Genomic DNA, 18,427 nt, shown 5'->3' with positions numbered 1-18,427 from the left:
TCTGAACCTCTCCGCTCACTCAGGAGCCGCAGCGCCGCGCCCCGCTGGCGTCGCCTATCGCAGAAAGCGCCGAGAGCGGGAAGAGCGACTCCGCTGCCGTGCCGGTTTGCGCCGCTTCTCCTGTCCTCGCGCCTTCCACGACGCTGCTGTGTGACCCAACGGCCGCTTGTGGCGTTGCCAGGGGGCGGCTTGCGGCGCCGCTGACGTACGTGAGGTGTGGATCGCAGTGCCCGTATCCGAAGCCGGGCCCAGAAAAATAAAGCCCAGAAGCTTTTGGGACACAGCACAGTGAAGACAAACGCTCCAATAGAATCAATTAAAATTTAGTTTATTTCTTTTTATTACCATAGCACCTTTAGGATTTTTTTTAAAAAAGTTACACACAAAATGACAGAATTCTCCAATAATGATTATCTTAGAAAACCTTTACAACAAATAGTGCCCCATGACACAGCAATAAGATACAAAAGCGTTAAAAAATAAAAGCAATGTCTACGTTTGTCCCCATAAGGAACCGCTCACAGGGAGGAGCAGAAGGGCAGCACAGAGCTGCAGGAACAGCCCCACAGAGCTGAGTTTCCAGAGACACACAGTTGGGTTTGATGAAGGCATGAAGCAGCAGTAGCCACCACTCCACTCTCCAATGGGCTTTGAGGTGATCAGTATTTCATGCACACGCTGAATTCATCCAGCATTCACAGTGAGACTCGGCTGAGGTGCTGCTGAGGTTGAGCTGCAGCCTTCCTTTTGAATACAGATGGTTTGGGCACAGTTCTGGGGCTATTCAGGCTCAGGAGACCAGGATTGGGGTGAGGGGTAAAGCAAAATTAGCATCATGCTAAAAAACGTGAGGATCACAGAGCACACGAGAGTCAAGTTAAAAAAAAACAAAACAAAACAAAAATAAATCATTATTTCTGGTATAAAACTGTTTACAAACACCACAGTGGTTCAGGAGATAATCTCTTGTAAGCACTAAGCCCCAAGCATGTCCCTTATTTTCAGCTTCACGCTTCACTGAGAGGTGGGTGGAATTCTCTCCCACCATCCCATCATCCACTGTACCACCAGAGCATGTAACAACAACAAGAAGTAGAAATAGCACATGATCTCCCCCAGTACAGAAAACAGAGAGGGGGGGGGGGGGAAAATGGAAGTGTGAAACATTAACACAAGTAAAACCACTGCTGGGTTTAAAGAGCTGAAAGCATCCAGAGCTAATAGGATGAAAAGGGCCTTTTTCACCATATGCAAAACCATCCTGTTTTGGGGCACAGCTTACAGAGTAACACCAACTTCCATCACCAAACCAGCACTGCTAATGCTCTGCACGCTAAGATTCTATGCCACCATCATTCCATCATCTCCTGTTGCAAAGAAAACACTTCTCCCTTAAGTGACCCTGAAATTTCTCCATTTTCAACCCATTTTCTAAACAACGTATGGCTTTGATATAGGGCTCATTTTGTGCTTAAAAGCAGAGGTGCAGAGAGCACAGCCCTCAAGAAGAAGAACGAGAGCGGCTGGGAGAGCCCAGCAAGGCACTGTCGCCAAACACATTGGCATAGGAAGATTTGAGGAACTGGACGTAGTTCTGCATGCTGCGATTTGTGCTCTCTGACTGCTCCAACCGATCCTTTAAGTCCTGCAGGCGGCTTTCATAGCGTCGTTCTGCCTGTAACAAAGCACAGAACAAGGCTGAAAGGCAGCAGCGCTCATCCTCCTCACTTCTTCAGTTGTTCCAAGAAATTCTCACAGCCAGCAAGGATTAGCACAGTACTGAACGGCATTGCCACGGATGGTGCTGTAGCCTTTACCGTTTGTTCTGCTCATTCCCAACATCATTCAACAACCCAACAATAAATAACAGGAGACAACGGAGCTAATTGGTTGGCCTTTTTAAACTGATTAGCATAGTTGTGTGGAATCAAACGTACATCTCTGAAAGCTAACCTGACCTGATTCATGTGCCAATCCAATTCCAAGTAAAAATAATGTAAATGAGCAGCATAGATTCACAATATAGAAGAGTCTCACTTCTAGGATCACAATATCTCTGACACAAGTCCCATTTGAACATAATTGCTTTCCTACACACACTTCAGCTTAGAACAAGTTCTAAATGTTTTTTGCAGGGACCTCTGTGTACGGACAGACTGGTACCAGGATGCTGCCAGCATAGTGAGACTCCTCACAAATCACTCACATCATCTTTGTTCCGACGCAGCTGGTTCAGCTCTGTCTTAATCCTACTCAGCTGGGTCTCCAAATCCAGCACCTTGGACTGGGCTGCCCTCTCTCTGGATGTTGCTCGTTCTCGAGTTTGTTCAACCTGCACATAACAACAGGAAAACAACCTTGTCAAGAGTGTCTGTGGAAGAATGATGCCCACAAATCCCCTGTACATTTACTTGGACAGATTCCTGTACATAAGCACCAGGTCAGACCAGGGCTTTTCTTACTTCTGTTGCAGACAATAGTGTCATAGTGGGGGTGGCACTTCCATTTTACAGTTTGGGTAGTTACAGGAACATCAAACAAGAAATCCCTTACTTGTCGTTTGGCATCCTCAATGGCCATTTCCAGCTGACGAGCCAGGGAGCTGCACTCACGGGTCTTCTCTTCTAACCTCAGCTGGCACTGATGGATTGACTCCTCACGCTTTGCAATGACCTGAAGGAACTCCACATTCTGGGCACTCGTTGTTTCTAGTTTTCTAGGTCAAGACAACGCAAGAAAACCTATTCATTTTAAATGGAGAGTGTTTCAGACTACCTTTTTGTCAGGTCTTGACTAGCTTGGAAGGTGATTCTGTACCTTAACACTTCATTTCTCTAATCAGAATTTCAAAGACTGAGGGATACCTTTCTCCAGATGTTGTCACTAACAAGAACTGATAAACACAAACAAAAATAGTTTAATGTTCAGTAACTTCAAATCTGACCGGCTAGACTGGACAAGGAGCTGGTATCTCCTGTGTAGGCACAGTCCTTTCTAACAACATTTGTCAAGTTTGCTGCAAGAACCTGAACCTACAACTCCCTGTCTAGTTCCTGATTAGAGATCCCTGTGAGATAAGCAAATGCGCAGAATCCTGGAGGCAAGTGGGGGCATGGGAACAAGACTGAAGATGTTTCAATTCTGCGGGAAAAAAAACAAAACAACAACACACAATAGTATGGAAAGGTTAATAGAACAAGAGAGCCTAATATTTCTAACCTTTCTAGCTCCTCCACCTTCAAGGTGAGCTGCTTTTTCTCCTCCTGGGCAGATTGATACCTCTCTTTTGTCATCTCCATTTTGTCCCCCTGGAGCTCAATCTAAAAATTACAGCCATTGGTTACTTTACAGAAGTCACTATACACACGACCAACCACCTAAAACACACGCCGCTCTCCAGAAGGAAATGTTCAGTTCATATTTCCTAGAAAAGGAACAGTGGATAGAAGGCAAAGCACTGAACACACAAAGCATCCGTTTTGTTGGAGCTTCCAGCTAGTGCTTAGATAGGTATGAGAAAGTTCTTCAAAACTTCAAAGGAAAAGCCAGGTTGGTAGAAGCTTGCATGCAGAGCAGACACCTCTAAGTACAGCAAAGCACACACACTAAGAACAACCACGTACCTGACAGGAGCCCACAGAGACACCACAGACTTAAACACGAGGAAGGTTTACCATTCCAAGCCAAGGAGAGTAAAGCTGTCAAGACTATAAGATTATTTGCTGCGTCCTGAGGCATGACTGTAGATGTCCTGCCTGTCTACAATTGTCCTGAAACACCTACACAGTGCTCCCGGGAACATAAAACAGGGACTGGGAAAACAACCTGAGATGAGGGTGAGAAAACAAGGTTGGGACAGCATTATCAGCAGACCACAGGAGGAAAAGCCAACAAGATGATGGAAGTAACAGAAGGGAGCGTTGACATTTGCAAGTGTTGTCACTGCTGCAGTTCAGGTCCCATTATGGTTCAGCACTGAGGGATCAGAAACCTTTCAAGCAGTAAGCGATGCCGGTAGCTGTGCTGCTAGCTTCTTGCACAAAGACATGGCACACACCTTTATTTTGCAGTGCACGTTTAATCTTTTCAACAAGAGACAAGAACAGAGACGGAGCAGTTCGAACCTTCCTGTGATCAGAAATTCATCTTGGTCTCAGAGATGCTGCGTTGCAGAAGCTCTCTGCCAGTCCCTTACCCGCTGACGAAGATCTGCAATCATGACAGACAGGTCCATGTTCTTCTTCTCATAACTCTGAAGCTGGTCCTGACATTCTGCCAACTGTGTCTCTGTGATCCTGAGGATCTCAGGCAGCTTTTCCAACTCAGCAAGCTGGCTCTGGAACTGCTTGCGAGCCTAATGAAGGCAATAAGCAATTTTCAAATGTTTAGAAACTTTTTAGTTTAGACAGTATTCCTTTGAAAGCTTTGTTAATTTGCACCATGGGGACACTGTGGGTATTTGTCAGGTATTGGAGTTCGAAGTGTAATTAAGGTCTTCTACCCGCTTACGATTTGATATCCAAGGGATCCTGGGCTTCAGTTTTACTAGAAGCACAAGCTATTTTACAAGGACAGCTGTTCCACAGCAGACAACGGCACAGTTCTAAGCCACTACTTCCACAGCAAAAAAATGCACTACACAATTTAAACATCTCTAAAGAACGTTATATAGTCAAGAAGCTGTTAAGTCTTCAATAATTTTTGCAGAATGAACAAAGCCTAAAAAAAGCCAATCAAAAAAAGCAATGCATGTCTACAACACATCAGCCTTTAGAGGAATTAGTACCAGTTCGATCTCCTTGTTCATTTCATCCTTAAGTGCCTTCTTCTCTTTATCACACTTCTCCAGTTTTGCTGCCACATCATCTGCTTCCATGCGGGTCTTCAACACCTGGGCACACAAAAAACAACTATACTTTACCCATTATATATTGTTTTCAACACATGTGCTGTGTTTTGGAGTAGCTAAAACTGCTCAAGGATCACCAACAAGTTTCTTACCACCCTAACTATCACTCCAGGCTAAACTTGGAATGGAAATTCACTTTTACTTCTCCTGCCCATATCATTTGGGTTTTCTGCCACATATTCATCCCTTCTACTTTGTTCCTAAATACCAAAATGTCCAAAGTCCACTCCTCTCCCTCTCTCCCCCCACATCCCCCCCAAGAAAAACACAAAACCAAACAACAGGGCAGAACTCATCAGACTGAAAGGTGAAGAACAGGATCTCACTGTTTTCCTTTACCTTTTGAAAAGGAATAAGGAAAAGAAAAATAATTCAGGCCTGTGTTGGGTTTGTCTTTTTCTTTTTTTCCTCCTCTCCATTAATCAAGATCTCTGCCGTAGCTCTCCCTAATGATAAAGTTACCAGTAGATACTGAGGAATGGAATTCTCCCACACTTTAGCATTAAAGCACATGGCAGTCTGAATGCAAAAGAATCAAAACCACAGAAATCTCCAAGAGCAGTGGAAAGATTAACAGAATAAACCACAACAGTAACGAGAGAAAGCACATCTGTGTGAGGAAGAAATCCAAAAGGTGCCCACCTGTGACTTGTAGGTTTCAATCAACTCTTCATAATTCCTGACAGAGCTCTTGAGCTGCTGTACTTCCATGTGTGCTTGATTCAGCTTTTCCTCCATTGGGACCACACTAGCCTGGAAAAAAAAACAACTTCCCCTGAGTATGTGAATGTAATTATTACACAAGCTGCTTAATGCCATCTAGATTGGAAAACAAACAAGCAAAACTGTCAGTGTAAATTAGCAAAACTTCCCTAGCAAGCTTCCCCATCATATTCAGGATATGGTGAAACAACTTTGAAACTAAGCAGCAGCATTAGGGCAATTCACCTCAGTTGTCAGAGGCCAAGAAACTCATAATTTGTTTCTTTGTGCAGCATCTCAGCTTTGAGTCACTGACCTTTAGTCTTTCATTTTCCATTCTGAAAGAAGTGGTCTCTGTAGTTTGTTGGTGCAATTTATCCATCAAGGCATCTCTGTCCTCTCGCATCCTGTCCTCCAGGCCTGCCTGCTGTTCTAGCAAATCTGCAATACGGCTGCCATGAAGAAAGAAAATTAACTCTCAAATGAGAGGAAAGAGTGAAGACTCCTAATACTTCACTATTAGCTTCAGAGACATGGCTTTCCACTACCCTTTCATCCTCCTGGTTTATTCACATATACGTATCTACCACATTCTGTTCAGTTACCTCAATCTTCTTTGCTCACTGAAAACCAACCTGAATTGTCTCCCTGGAACTCAAATGCATTGCCTCCAAGATACACACGATAAAGAGATAATTCTCTCTTGTCTCATATCCCTACCTACTTTTTCTTCCTGCAGCAGCAACTGTAGTGATACACATTTACTATCGTGTGAAAACTGCCATGAACTAATCCCTTTCATTCAAGGATCTCAAACATCTCACAAGAAAGAAATCCCTAATTATTTAAAAGCATTAAAAAAGGCAAAGGATCAGAGAGATTTAAGTTTGAGTAAACCCTTACAGCCCACCTTTGCTGTGGCAAGTAAACAATAGAAGCCACATCTTTGTCTCCAGATCCCTCCAAACTCTGCTACCCCACTGACAGGGCTGGTTTTGCTTGGATGCTTACTGACAACTCAAATTATTTAATGATTGTATTCAATTAAGTCATCCTTAAACTACGAACTCATTCACACTCATGTTAGTTTCTCCATACTGATCTTATTTTAACCTGTTCACTGTAACGATCTCCAATTCAAGGTCGCTCTTATCCTTCACTACTTTGTTGTAGCGACTCCTCCAAGACTCCAGAGTAGAAAGTGCCTCTGCAACGTAGTTGTCCTATCAAAAGGAAACACAGATGACAAAAATGTTACTGGACTAGATGTGGGATATCTAGACAGCATGAGATGCTGGTACGTATAAGCATCATATGTGCAGAGACTTCATTAAGACTTAAAAATATCAAAGCATTTATTCTTGTTCTTCCTGATTCTTCACATAGAGGTCTTCAGCAACACTGTTGTTAGAAAATAAACATAACAGCATGGAAAGGAGAATCCTCTTTGAAGACAGCAAATGAATAACCAGGAGTACAAAACATGGGTAAAATTTTGGTACTGGCTCTGGTCTCCAGTATTCTAAAAACAAGGAAAAGATCAAGGTAGCATAATATCCACGTTCCCTTCTGACCATCTTAACTTTTCTATGTTTCTTTGATATCCTTCAGTAAGTTTTCAATAGGAAATTCCAGTGCATTTTGAAGCCTTTGTACTTTTCTGCTCAAACTACTTTGTGGATTAACAACCGACTTCATTCAGAATTCTCAGCCAAAACCACAAGTCTTTATTTTCCTGGCTTTTGTCAATCCTCAGACAGTTCTGAAGAACAAGGTGGAAAAAAAAAAAAAATCTGACCTGCTAGTTTTGTGACAGCAGAGAAAACTGGATTTGTTCTAAACTTAGCACAAATGGGCCAAGGCCCTGAGACAAAAATAAACCTCATTAGCTGAAAGCAGAGGCTCTCCCCAGGGCTGCTTCCAGAAACCAAAGGTTTAGAGGTACAACCTGAAAGGAGGTCTCTCTTTGTGGATCATCGGTACCTTTTCTGCCAGCTGTACAGCCAGCTGCCCTGCACACTCCTCACTCCGCTCTGCCCGCTCCTTCTGTGCACGGAGGGCTTTCTTCAGGGCTTCTTTATCACGGTCTGCCTTCTGTCTTAGTTCCTTCAGTTGCTCCTTGATACATTCCACCTCTGCCTTATGCTGAGCTTCACTGCGCTCCAGATTCTGCAGTGGGGGGAGGAAACACAGCACAGGGAATAATGTCCTTACACCTACATATCTAAAACAGCAACTAATTTCCTAGAAACAATTCAAGAAGATTGGTATATAACCTCAAACCTTCAGCCTGTGGGTACTTGCTACTTAATCTTCCCCTAACATGAACAGACACATCAGCACCAACTCTGAGTGAAAAAAGCATTTATGCTCACATGGATATAGGAAACTGAAAGACTGCAAAGCTATATATATAAAATATATATATATTTAATCCCAATGCATTCTAGAGTGTTGTCTGCTTGTAAACAAAAAGCTACAGCCTACTCTAGCTACACAAATTGTTTCACTGCAAGTTACAAAATAATAACATAGGAGAAAAATTAGCTTGAAGATGCCAAAGTTAAGTCCTTCAAGAGAGTTTTTGTTACCAGTCTGGTTTCTAGAATGGCTTAAAACACAGAAATTATTCCCAGTACTCCACCTTGATACAAAAGATTTCACATATTGGAATTAAAAGTTGACTCTCAAACCTACTTTAAGCTCCAATGGAATGAGCTCACTCTAATTTAAAGGGCCGTAACTCTTATGGCCTCTTGGTACTTCAGAACCAAACTTCTCTGGCCTTATTCCTATTTGTATATTTCCTCTTTCACAAGCTGCTTTCCAGAATACTGATTTCCACCCTGACCAAGGGAAATACGGGCCTACGAGCCTTCTGATCTACCCAAGAACATTGTTGTTATTAACTGAGGTACTTGCACATAATGCTGTTACTTTATGCAGCTGTAGAGCTTAACAAAGTGAAATACTCTTATCAACCACTTGCACACACACGTGCATCACTGAAAACGTACCCGGATCTGCGTGGTCAGCCGGTTGTTCTCAGCTTCCTTGTGTCGTAGCTGTGCTTGTAAATGGCCTCTCACAGATTCCAAAGATTTTGAGAGCTCACCTGCTGTCTTTGCCTGTTCCTAAATAAGATGCAAACAAGTCACACATATTTTTCTTCAGTAAGCAAGTGAGAAGAAACACTTTCCAGTACGTAGCCATTGGTGAAGAAATCTGATGCTGTCTCTAGCCATCTCCACCCTTCTCAGATGGACCTTCACAGCTCCTCTTTTCCAGCAAAATGGGCAACAAATAAATAACCATTTATTTTATAGCAGAGGTAAATGACTGGCCTGGATCATTTGTTCAAGTGAAAAACATCCTCCACATCTCATCCACTACACTTGCCTTTTCCTTCTTAAACAGAGGGGCAAACTGGAATTTGATATCAGGAACCCACCAGACCTTAAGCAGAAAGGTAATTCAGTAGTAGGCCCAAACAAGCAGAGAATACTGCTATTAATCTTAGTGATGGATGTTTTCTCAGTGGAATATTGAGCCCACAGCTGTGTAGGAATAGGTAGCTGTCTATTTTTATAAATATATATGTATAAACAATATATTTATAAACAAACCAGTCATCTGATTCCTTATCAACTAATTGCCTGCAAGTACAAACCCATATTCTGGACTATTTGTGAAGGTGGAGCAAGAAGGGGAAAATAGAATAAGGAAGCTACCTTTTCTTCCTGTATCTGAATAGCAAGATCGTTGATCTCTTTTTCTTTCTCCTGAAGCCTCATCTGAAGTTGCTGGAAAACAAACACTACTCAGATTTTAAGTAACAAACACATTCAGGTTAGCAGGTGGAGGGAAACAGATGTAATTGCCTCCCTCCAGGCACCATTGGATCCACAACTCTGTCTGGTATCCACAGCAACACCACCTTTAGCCTCAGAAAAAGTCTGCTGTCTCCTCAAACAGAAAGCAATAAGGAAACATAGAATTGCTTAAAAGGGCTCAGAACACCCAATTAGAAACCAGGACTTGATAGGACTACATAGTCCACAGATTAAGGACACTGCCTGCATCTCAGATGTTATCATTTCTGCCAATATAAGAACACTTTTCTCAGTTTACAGAGGAGGAAATGGGAAAAAGATGGTGCCAGATCATTCACACAGTTACAAAAGCAGGAACAGAAGGCTTACCCTCTTTATGTTTTGCTATCATTAAGGATAACATGATAAACCTACAGAAAAAATATGATGATATCTAAACTGAAGAACAACATCCCAGCTGTCAGGGTATTTTTGTAGTAGGTATTTTTTTCTTTGCTACCCTCAGTGATACCTTTTTAAAGAAGCATGTAGTATAATTCTTGCTTTGTACATCCAGCACAAAGAAAAGTCAAGCAGAATCATTTGTGCTTGAATTGAATGTGATAAGGACACACGTAAATATCCCTAACTGTTTCTCATAGCAGAATACTGCAAATCATAATAGTGTCCTTGTATGTAGGTCTCAGCTGTGATATCCCCAATCTAAGCTCCATATTTGAAAGGCTCTGAAAATCGATTCACTTTGTAATGCAGGTTGTTAATCAGAGGGGCTCCGACAACCACGAACAAGAATACTTTTCTAAAAGGCATTAAGTAAGACCAGAAGGCTGAATACAGACAAAGAGCTTGCAATTTTCTCTCTTCCTGCAGAACAAGATATTTTGGTTTGCTTACCAACTTCTCTGTATCTGAGTCAGCCAACATTTTCAACAGCACACCTTGCTTCTGCAGTATCTTCTGAGCATCCCTCTGCCAAATAAATACGTGAGGAAAAACTGTTAACTAAAAAGCCTGCTTTTTATTTTGATTTTGAAGATGGAACTGCAGAAATCAACAGGTCTCTCCCTGGTTGCAGCAGCAACTACCAGAAGATACCAAGCATGGGATTTGCTCAGTACTTCACATATCAAAACCTATCTCAAAAAGCTTTCCCACTTCTCCCATACAAAGATGATAACAAGCAGCACAATGGCAAACTATGAACTTTTAGAACTCTCTCATTACTCAGAGTCACATAAAAGAACTCAGTCCCCTTCTCCAGTCTCACTGGTGGCTGAGAGAATAGTTAACATTGGCCTGCTTGTGTTCAAAGGGAATGAAAACTACAGGAAGAATAGCAACTTCCAGATGAGAAAGTCAACAATGCAGTGCCTGTACTTTTTCATGTAGCCAAAGGCTTAGATGCTGTGACATCCTCACAGCAGAAAACTCGATCTTATTTTAGTGAAGTAGGTAGAAATAAACAACACCATCCTTCTTGACACAATGGTCAAAGGCAGCACTGGGATAAAGAGTTACAGAGTTCTCAAACTCAAATTCCATTTTCAGTCCATTATGCAATATTGCCTTCAGGACTCATCCAAGTTGAAGCACCCAGCACTGCTCACCTCCCTTTCGTGCTGTTCTCTGAGAAGTTCCCGGAGTGTACGATTGGTTTCTTCAAAGGTGCTCAGTTTCTGCAGCAGCAGCTCTTTCTGTCTCGTCAGCATATTAATGTCTGAGCTGCTCATGTGTTTCTCCTAGAAGAAGAAAAAAAAAAGAAGGGTATTGTTCACATGCAAACCCTGGAATTAAAGTATGAAGCTGAGAAAAGCATGGGTACTGCCACAGTCAGCACCACATGCACAGAAGGTGACTGGATGCTGCAAATAAATACCCAGTTTCCAAAGAGATTTAACAAACATCTGCAGCAAGTTAAATCCCTCAACTTCTTACATTTCTCTGGATCAAAAACTGTAACAATATATATATATTTTTTTAAGACAGCCATAGAACAGTACAATGCAGCAAAGGCCAGAAGAAAAAAGCCAACACCTACAAGATTGAGTCTCTCAATTGTATTTTTCAGGGCATGAATCTCTCTGGCTGCTGCTGCTCCATCCCTCTCTGCTTCACTCAGCTTGGACATCAGGCATTCTTTCTCACGCTGCAAGTACTTCTTCTGTAGCCTGCAATGAGAATTCTGCCATCAGAGGAACATGAAGCTTTGGCAGCTGTACAGACAGTATGAATACACAGTTATTTGGGTTAAAACAGGAAAAAAAATACACTAACAAAGAATAAAAGCTACCTAAGTTCACCTTCTCTCACCATAGGAGTTGTTCTGACAGAAGACAGTAAGTAGGCTCCGAGAGCTTGCAAGGATCACAGCTATGAAACAATAATTTAGAGGGGACAAATTTAGCTTGTACCAAAGCTTACACACACTACTGAGGCCAAATACAATGCTGGGCATCCCCTGGGACCTTAAGCATTACTGGAGATAAGACTTCAAGTGGCTCAACATGAAGCAAGAACACATACTAATGCATACAGCTCCAAGTTTTTAGCCAGAGGTTGTAACCTCAGCAGTATTCACATTTTTGGTAGAAGGAATCCACAGTATTAACAACCTGGTGATCTTTTCAAGAAAAAGAAAACTCTTCAAACACTAATGGCCCAATGGAGGCAAACTCCCCTAATTCTTCAGACACATACAAAGGCATCAGAGATCTTCAGGGATCACTAAGAAAAACACACAATTCAGGCCCTCTCATGGGGGGCCTCAGTGTGATTTTTCACAAAGGTCAGAAATTCTCCTCTAATTTTCAGCTTGGCATTTATTTGTTGTTGTATCAACACAATCACAATCCAAATAATATCTCAACATTCAAAATATTAACTGCAAAGCCACGACAAGCTCACAGCAGGCTACTGAAGCCAACCTGTTTCAGCTTCCCAACAGAGCAGGATTTTTTCCATCCCTATGACCACGCTAGAATCCTTCCCTGCAGCTACTGCCATCTGAATTCCCCTTTGTAACAGATGATAAGAAAACCAAAACCATCAGTTCTTCAGCAGCACCACAACCTAGGGTACAAACTACATCCTCAAATAACATCAGCAGTGAGGTGTCCTGTAAACACAACTCATTACAATGGAGAACTGGAGCTTTCTTACACAGTCAGATCTTTCTCTTCCCTCATGCGTTCAATATTGCGCCTGAGCAGCGTGTTCTCATGTTCTGTTTCTACCAGCTCTTGTGTGACCTCATTCAGTTCTTCTTTCTGCTCCTCCAGCAGACGTTTTGTCATTTGCTGCTTTTGCTCCTGTTTCTGCAACTTAGCCTAAAGATATTGAAATAGAATGTAAGATATTGAAATAGAATGTAAGATATTGAAATAGAATGTAAGATATTGAAATAGAATGTAAGATATTGAAATAGAATGTAAGATAAACCACAAGTTGACCATTGCTCCTCACGCATCCCCCACTGGGCAGCTGGGAGCACAGCAGCTGAAAATGCACAAGAAGAGAGAATATGGAGGGAGGTTGAACTGGTGCACCAGGTTGGTTTGTTTATGCAGCTGAAAAGAGATCCCCCTGCTTGCACAGAATTGTAGCTAACAAAATGAAAATGATCTTACAGTGTAGATTTAGTTAAACGATGCCACCAAATGTTTAGATTCAATTCACTTATTAAGTATCAAAACAGATTTTTTATTTTTTTTTTTTACAATTATGCAAGTAACTTCTTTAATTTTTTGTAGCACAAATAGTATAAAAAAGGCTTAGTATAAAAAATACACTCAAATTCTATTCTCATTTACCAATTTGAACTTCATTTAGCTTTGCATAAATTAAGTAAGAATACAATCTCTGCTACCCTCAGAGGAAATAAACAGTTGCTCTTCCCTCTCTCTCCAAGCATCTAAAGAAATCTGGAAACCTCTACTATCCATTTTTTAAATGGTGTCAAGTACATGAGAGGCTCTTTAGCTGGAAAGCACAGTATCACTGGTCTGTGTATTTTAAGGGAGAATCAGAAGAAACTATTTTGAGGAATAAGTGGATTCTTCAAGAATAGAAGATCAACAGGCTGTGCTTTTCACCTGCTGGAATGACGACAACTCAGATTTTGGGCTTGTGTAGAAGATTATTTGGAAACTAAAGCACAGTGATACCTTATGAAACTGACATGGCTTAATGAATTTTCACAGTAGGGTGTAGTGAATTTTTCAGTCAATTAGTTCTGATTTTCTGAACAGCTCAGACTGATTTCTTTAATCAAAATAAGCAACAGGCTGAGCAGTCTTCACCAAGGCTCTCGTCTCCTCATGCCAAATACTCAGCTACAAAGCCAGAATCAGCAGGTTTTTACTTGGTTGCCTCACCTCATTCTTCAGCGTTCCCACCACATTCATCAGGCTATCTATCTTCCTTTCATATTCATTCATTTTGCAGTAAACTGCATCTTCCTCATCCGTAGAGAGATCGCTCAGGCGCAACACTGACATCATTTTTTCGGAATCTGGAGGTGTAATTTCCAGGCGGTGAGTTGGACCCTAATAAAAAACCAATAAATGGCATCTTTTTTTCAAAGAAGGGCATAAACTGTGTTCTAAACCTAACTACCAAAACTAGAGACTGCATCACATCACCGCAATAAGACTAGAGAGGAAAAACAGAAAGTAATCAGCTCTTTTATTTCCATTTGTGAAAGTTCAAAAATGCAAAAAGAATAAAGTAGAAAAAAAAAGGAGAAACTCAAATTCTCATCCTGGAAGAGCCAGGAATTGAAAAGCTTAAGCTGACAACTAATCAGGAAGAAAACAAAAAATACTACGCAGTTGCTGCAGCTGTGAAGTAGAATGAAGATGATTTAACACACGCAGCCCTTAGCTGCTTCTCATGCCTCTGAGCCAGCCCTGTTGCTCTCCCCTGGGAGCACTCAAATATCTCAAAATCCTTTTTAAATTGTAGAGCCCAGAACTGGACACAATATTCCAGGTCAGACCACACCAATGCTAAACACAGCAGGAAATATCAAGTAAATTTGTCTGCATTCTAGAGATGGAAACACACGAGATGGACATCGGCTCTTACTGAATTTCCTATTTTTCTATACTTAAAAATGAAAAGATGTACAAGAAACACTCAAAATGGATTGCGAGTGACAGTGCCCTTCTTTCATATCAGCCCAGCTCCCTCCAGCCTGATAGTACACAACTGATCTCCTGACCTCAGCTAAAGCTTGCTTGAGGGAGCAGAAGCAGCCGTACCTCCCATTTGTAGGTGGAATCAAGGACTGATGTTTTTCCTGGGGGCATCCAGGGGGCCTTTGTTTTCACCTGGACTGCTCGGCGCACGTTCACAGCATTCCCTTTCATTTTATGTCTGTGCTTTTGCTAAAGAAGAAACAGAGAAAATACGAACAATCACTAAGACCTTTTAAGAACTGTTTACAATTTTTATCGCTGCAAAAAGAAATGGAAGATCACTCACACACACACAGTGTTATACATGGTACATCAGGTCAGATGAGCCAGCAGAGGAGGCTAACACGAGCCAGAAGGAAAGGTTATTGCACGTTCAGCTGCTGTATTCTTGCTGTTTATCATGTAAAGACTGTTGTATGACTGAAATAGCCACAACTGTGACGTGATGAAAGCCTTGCGCAGCCAGCAGGGAGATTTGGGGACAGGGTATGGGGAAGGAAGTCTCCTCTGTAGGGAGATATGCAAAGAATACTGCAATTAAACCCATTTGGGTGCAGAAGGAATAACCTGGTAGATTCCTTCTCTATTCCAGATTAATCTCACAGTACAGCAGCTGTATCAACTGTCAACACTACCAGAGGAAAAAGAATCATACAGTGTGATTGGTTATAAAAGCTCCTGAAGCATTTTCCTTGTTTTAGAGTCAAAAGTATACCCACATTTATTTGCCTTAAATTTGAGGTGCTCTAAATGATGAAAAGTCAAAGTGTGTTTGCACAACTTTAATACCTGATGAGCAAGAAAAGCCATTCTAAAGTATCCTATGGGAATTAATTAATAGGAGGAGGCGACTTCAGTGTCAGACCCTGATTTGCCATTAGCAGCAAAGAGAAAATTAGTGGAGAATTTGTAACAGCATGTCTGCAGACATAAGAATGAGCTAGCAACTTCCATTATTTGTAGAGAAAAACTTGACACATTCAATTTCAGAAGGATGCAAGACAGCTACAACTCAGCTTCAGTATTGCCTTCTGCCTACTGTTGACAGGGGTATAAAGAGATCCTTCTCTGCTGTGTAGCTCTGCAGATTGTCCAGGTGCTTAATGCCAGAAGATGGTTTGAATCCAGTCCTTCTTCTAAACATGTTAATTGTAATACAATCAAGACAGAATGTGGAACAGTTATTTCCTTACCCCAAACCCTTCCTACAAAAACAGGGATGAAGCTAAAGAAATAACAGTATGAGAATGCAAAGCCAAGACATAAAGGGAAAAAATCCCCCAAGCTGCATCACAATGAAAGCAACAATTCTCATAATCACAGAATTGTAGAGGCTGGAAGAGACCTCTAAAGATGATGAAGTCCAGCCCCAATTTCTTAATTAAATATAAAACAAGCCATATATTCTATAACATAATTAAATCATCTTAAACACAGAAAACACGTCACTGAAAATTCACCACTGGCTATGCATATAGTTAAAAAGGGAACTGGTCTCAGTTCTGATACTATGGCAAAACAGACCTCAAAGATTCTGTGGTGCTTCCAGGACTGTCTCCTCCCTGCAGCCCTCACAAGCACCCAGCTGCACGCTCCTACCTGGCATTTTGCAGGTGTGGTTTTCTGACCCTTTTTAATATGGACATGGACAGGGGTGTTTTCATCCACATGGACGTGCAAAGGGGGAGATGAGGAACGGTTCTTCATGGCTCTTCTCCCACAGACGGGAAAGGGCAATACAATGAAAGGAAACCTGTGAATAAGGAAACTGGAAATAACAACATTTCCCTCCGTGCCAGAGAGCAACAGTGGCCAGTTTTGGTCAAAGCATGTGCTGTCTTTCAGTAGCATCTGCCATTTTGAAGTGCATGCTACTATGTTGTAAAGCTATTAACACAAATCATTTCTCTGCTGCTAATATTTTTTGTGGCCATTAAAGAAGAAAAGCAGTTGTATCGACAGAGGGTGCCTGCAAGAGTCACTGGTGTTCAAAGCCCCAGAAAATTGAGCAAATCAAGGATTTCAGTAGCACCAACACCATCAGATTCTGAATAGAAATTTCATAGAGGAAAAGAGCACTAATTTAACAGCTTAGTTTAGAAAAGCCAACAGGAAACAAACAGATCATTCTGAACCTCTAAGTTCTTTCACATGTGCTTAACTTCAAATTCTTGAAGTTAAACCAGTGCTTCAAAGCCTTCAGATCCTTCTTCAGATTTTCTCTCTGTGATGCATACATGTAAAAATTCACACACTAATTGTCTAGCGCAGAAAAGCCCAGAGACACAAGATTAAAGAAATCAGTGTAGGTATGAATCTTTCCTTGAGGTAATGATTCTGCAGTACAACGTAGCTGTAAAGCTTAGAAAGATTCAACAGCAGAGCTCTGTCAGCCCAGGTATAATTACTTACAGTTATTTTAAGGCTTTTAGCTCCTCTTGACACTGTGCTCTGTGCAGATACTGATGTCATTTCATTTTCGATGGATGAGGGAAACCTGATGCAGAAACAACACAAACATAGAACATCCCAAGTTGGAAGGGACTCCTAAGGACCATCACATCCAACCCACGGGCAATAGAGCCAATCTCAGAACATCCTCTTCCTTTCAAACACACAGACACAAACATATCAGATGTATGAATTCAAACAAGAGTCAGCGTGCCATTGCTTCCTCTGACAAGTGCAGGGTGAGGAAACAACTGAGATTGTCATCCTTTATGTACTGAGAGTTGGCTTAAACATTGGAAAACTGTTTTCTAGAATGACACAAGAGGACCTTACCCAGACAGCTGTGACGGCAACTCCTAACATCTTCAGAAAGGCTGAAAGAAAAGCCTGCAGCACAAGTCCTTGGTGCTGCACAGCCCAGCAAACACGTACAGTACTGGTGGCCAACCAGCCCCATCCACAGACCTGAACTGGGAGCAGAGTGAGCTGCTTGTCTGGTAGTACTGATGGGATTGGGAGAAAAAAGTGGGGCTGCTGTGCCCAGTGTGTACAGCTATTGGAGCTGCAGCACAAAGGGCTTCACTGCTAACCTTATGGAAACACTGCCTCAAAGTCTGCTGCATAAGGAGATATGGTACAGGCGTTAAAGTGTCATTTTGTACCATACTGCTGCTAGAACAGAATTCAGATAACCCTTCACAGCTCGTGATTAACGTGACAGTTTGCCAAAGGTGGTGTAATCCCCTGCTCTGAATGAAAGCAATACGACCACATCAGTTATGGAAAACGTCAGGCTTTGGCGAGCAGCATCATAACACAGCAGTGACTGACAGGCACCGGGCGAGGAAATGCTGCAGCACGGCCAGCATCACCCGGCTCAGGGAAAGGGCTGCTCGGACAGCTAGGAAGGAGCAGCGCTGCTCTCCTGCACTTCGTCTGCAGCTCTGCCGCTGTAACTGAGGCAGAACTTCGTGCACAGGGCGGTCACACAGACTGCAGGCGAGGAACGGCAGCGGAGGCAGCCTGAGCTACAGCGCGGGGACGGACCGGCGGTCGATGACAACGGATCGCTGTGTCACTTCGGAATTGGAAGCGCACAGCGCTACTCAGGGAAAAGCACACCGTCACCGCGGACGCGCAGCAGAACCGCTGCGTTACACAAACGTCACCACGAGGCACCGAACCCGGGACCTCCTCGGCTCCGCGCGCAGGGCAAAGGGCCGAGCTCCCCTCGGCCGCTCCCCGTCGCGCTCCGAGAGCCGCCCGACGGCCTCTCCTCCCCCTCCCCTTCCCCCTCACCGCGAGGTGCCGAGCGCGTTCCACAGCCGGGTCCG

At 42.5% G+C, this 18,427-nt stretch overlaps 1 protein-coding gene across 1 annotated transcript; it reads right to left on the bottom strand.

Moving 5' to 3' along the window:
- Positions 1–307: 307 nt before the first annotated feature.
- Positions 308–18,427, bottom strand: ODF2 (outer dense fiber of sperm tails 2). Its single transcript, XM_003211240.3, has 21 exons — positions 18,393–18,427; positions 17,055–17,139; positions 16,242–16,395; positions 14,706–14,831; positions 13,818–13,988; positions 12,604–12,770; positions 11,483–11,612; positions 11,052–11,183; positions 10,339–10,413; positions 9,343–9,414; positions 8,629–8,745; positions 7,595–7,780; positions 6,725–6,834; positions 5,928–6,063; positions 5,552–5,662; positions 4,787–4,891; positions 4,196–4,354; positions 3,220–3,320; positions 2,554–2,716; positions 2,207–2,332; positions 308–1,675 (listed from the first exon to the last, which is right to left on the bottom strand). The coding sequence occupies exons 3-21, from the start codon at positions 16,347–16,349 to the stop codon at positions 1,502–1,504; spliced, it is 2,469 nt and encodes an 822-aa protein (XP_003211288.1). The 5' UTR covers positions 16,350–16,395; positions 17,055–17,139; positions 18,393–18,427; the 3' UTR covers positions 308–1,501.

Source organism: Meleagris gallopavo, chromosome 19 (genome assembly GCF_000146605.3).
Source record: "Meleagris gallopavo isolate NT-WF06-2002-E0010 breed Aviagen turkey brand Nicholas breeding stock chromosome 19, Turkey_5.1, whole genome shotgun sequence".
NCBI lineage: Eukaryota > Metazoa > Chordata > Aves > Galliformes > Phasianidae > Meleagris > Meleagris gallopavo.
Note: the sequence above shows the minus strand (reverse complement) of the source record. Positions and strands in the feature narration are given on the sequence as shown.

What these genes read in the sequence shown, in the direction of transcription:
- ODF2 (XM_003211240.3), bottom strand. Translation starts at nt 16,349, where the DNA reads ATGAAGAACCGTTCCTCATCTCCCCCTTTGCACGTCCATGTGGATGAA. An exon ending in CCACACCTGCAAAATGCCAG is followed by an intron (nt 14,832 to 16,241) that starts GTAGGAGCGTGC and finishes TTTCTTCTTTAG; the next exon opens with CAAAAGCACAGACATAAAAT. An exon ending in TTCAGATACAGGAAGAAAAG is followed by an intron (nt 8,746 to 9,342) that starts GTAGCTTCCTTA and finishes CATCTTATTTAG; the next exon opens with GAACAGGCAAAGACAGCAGG.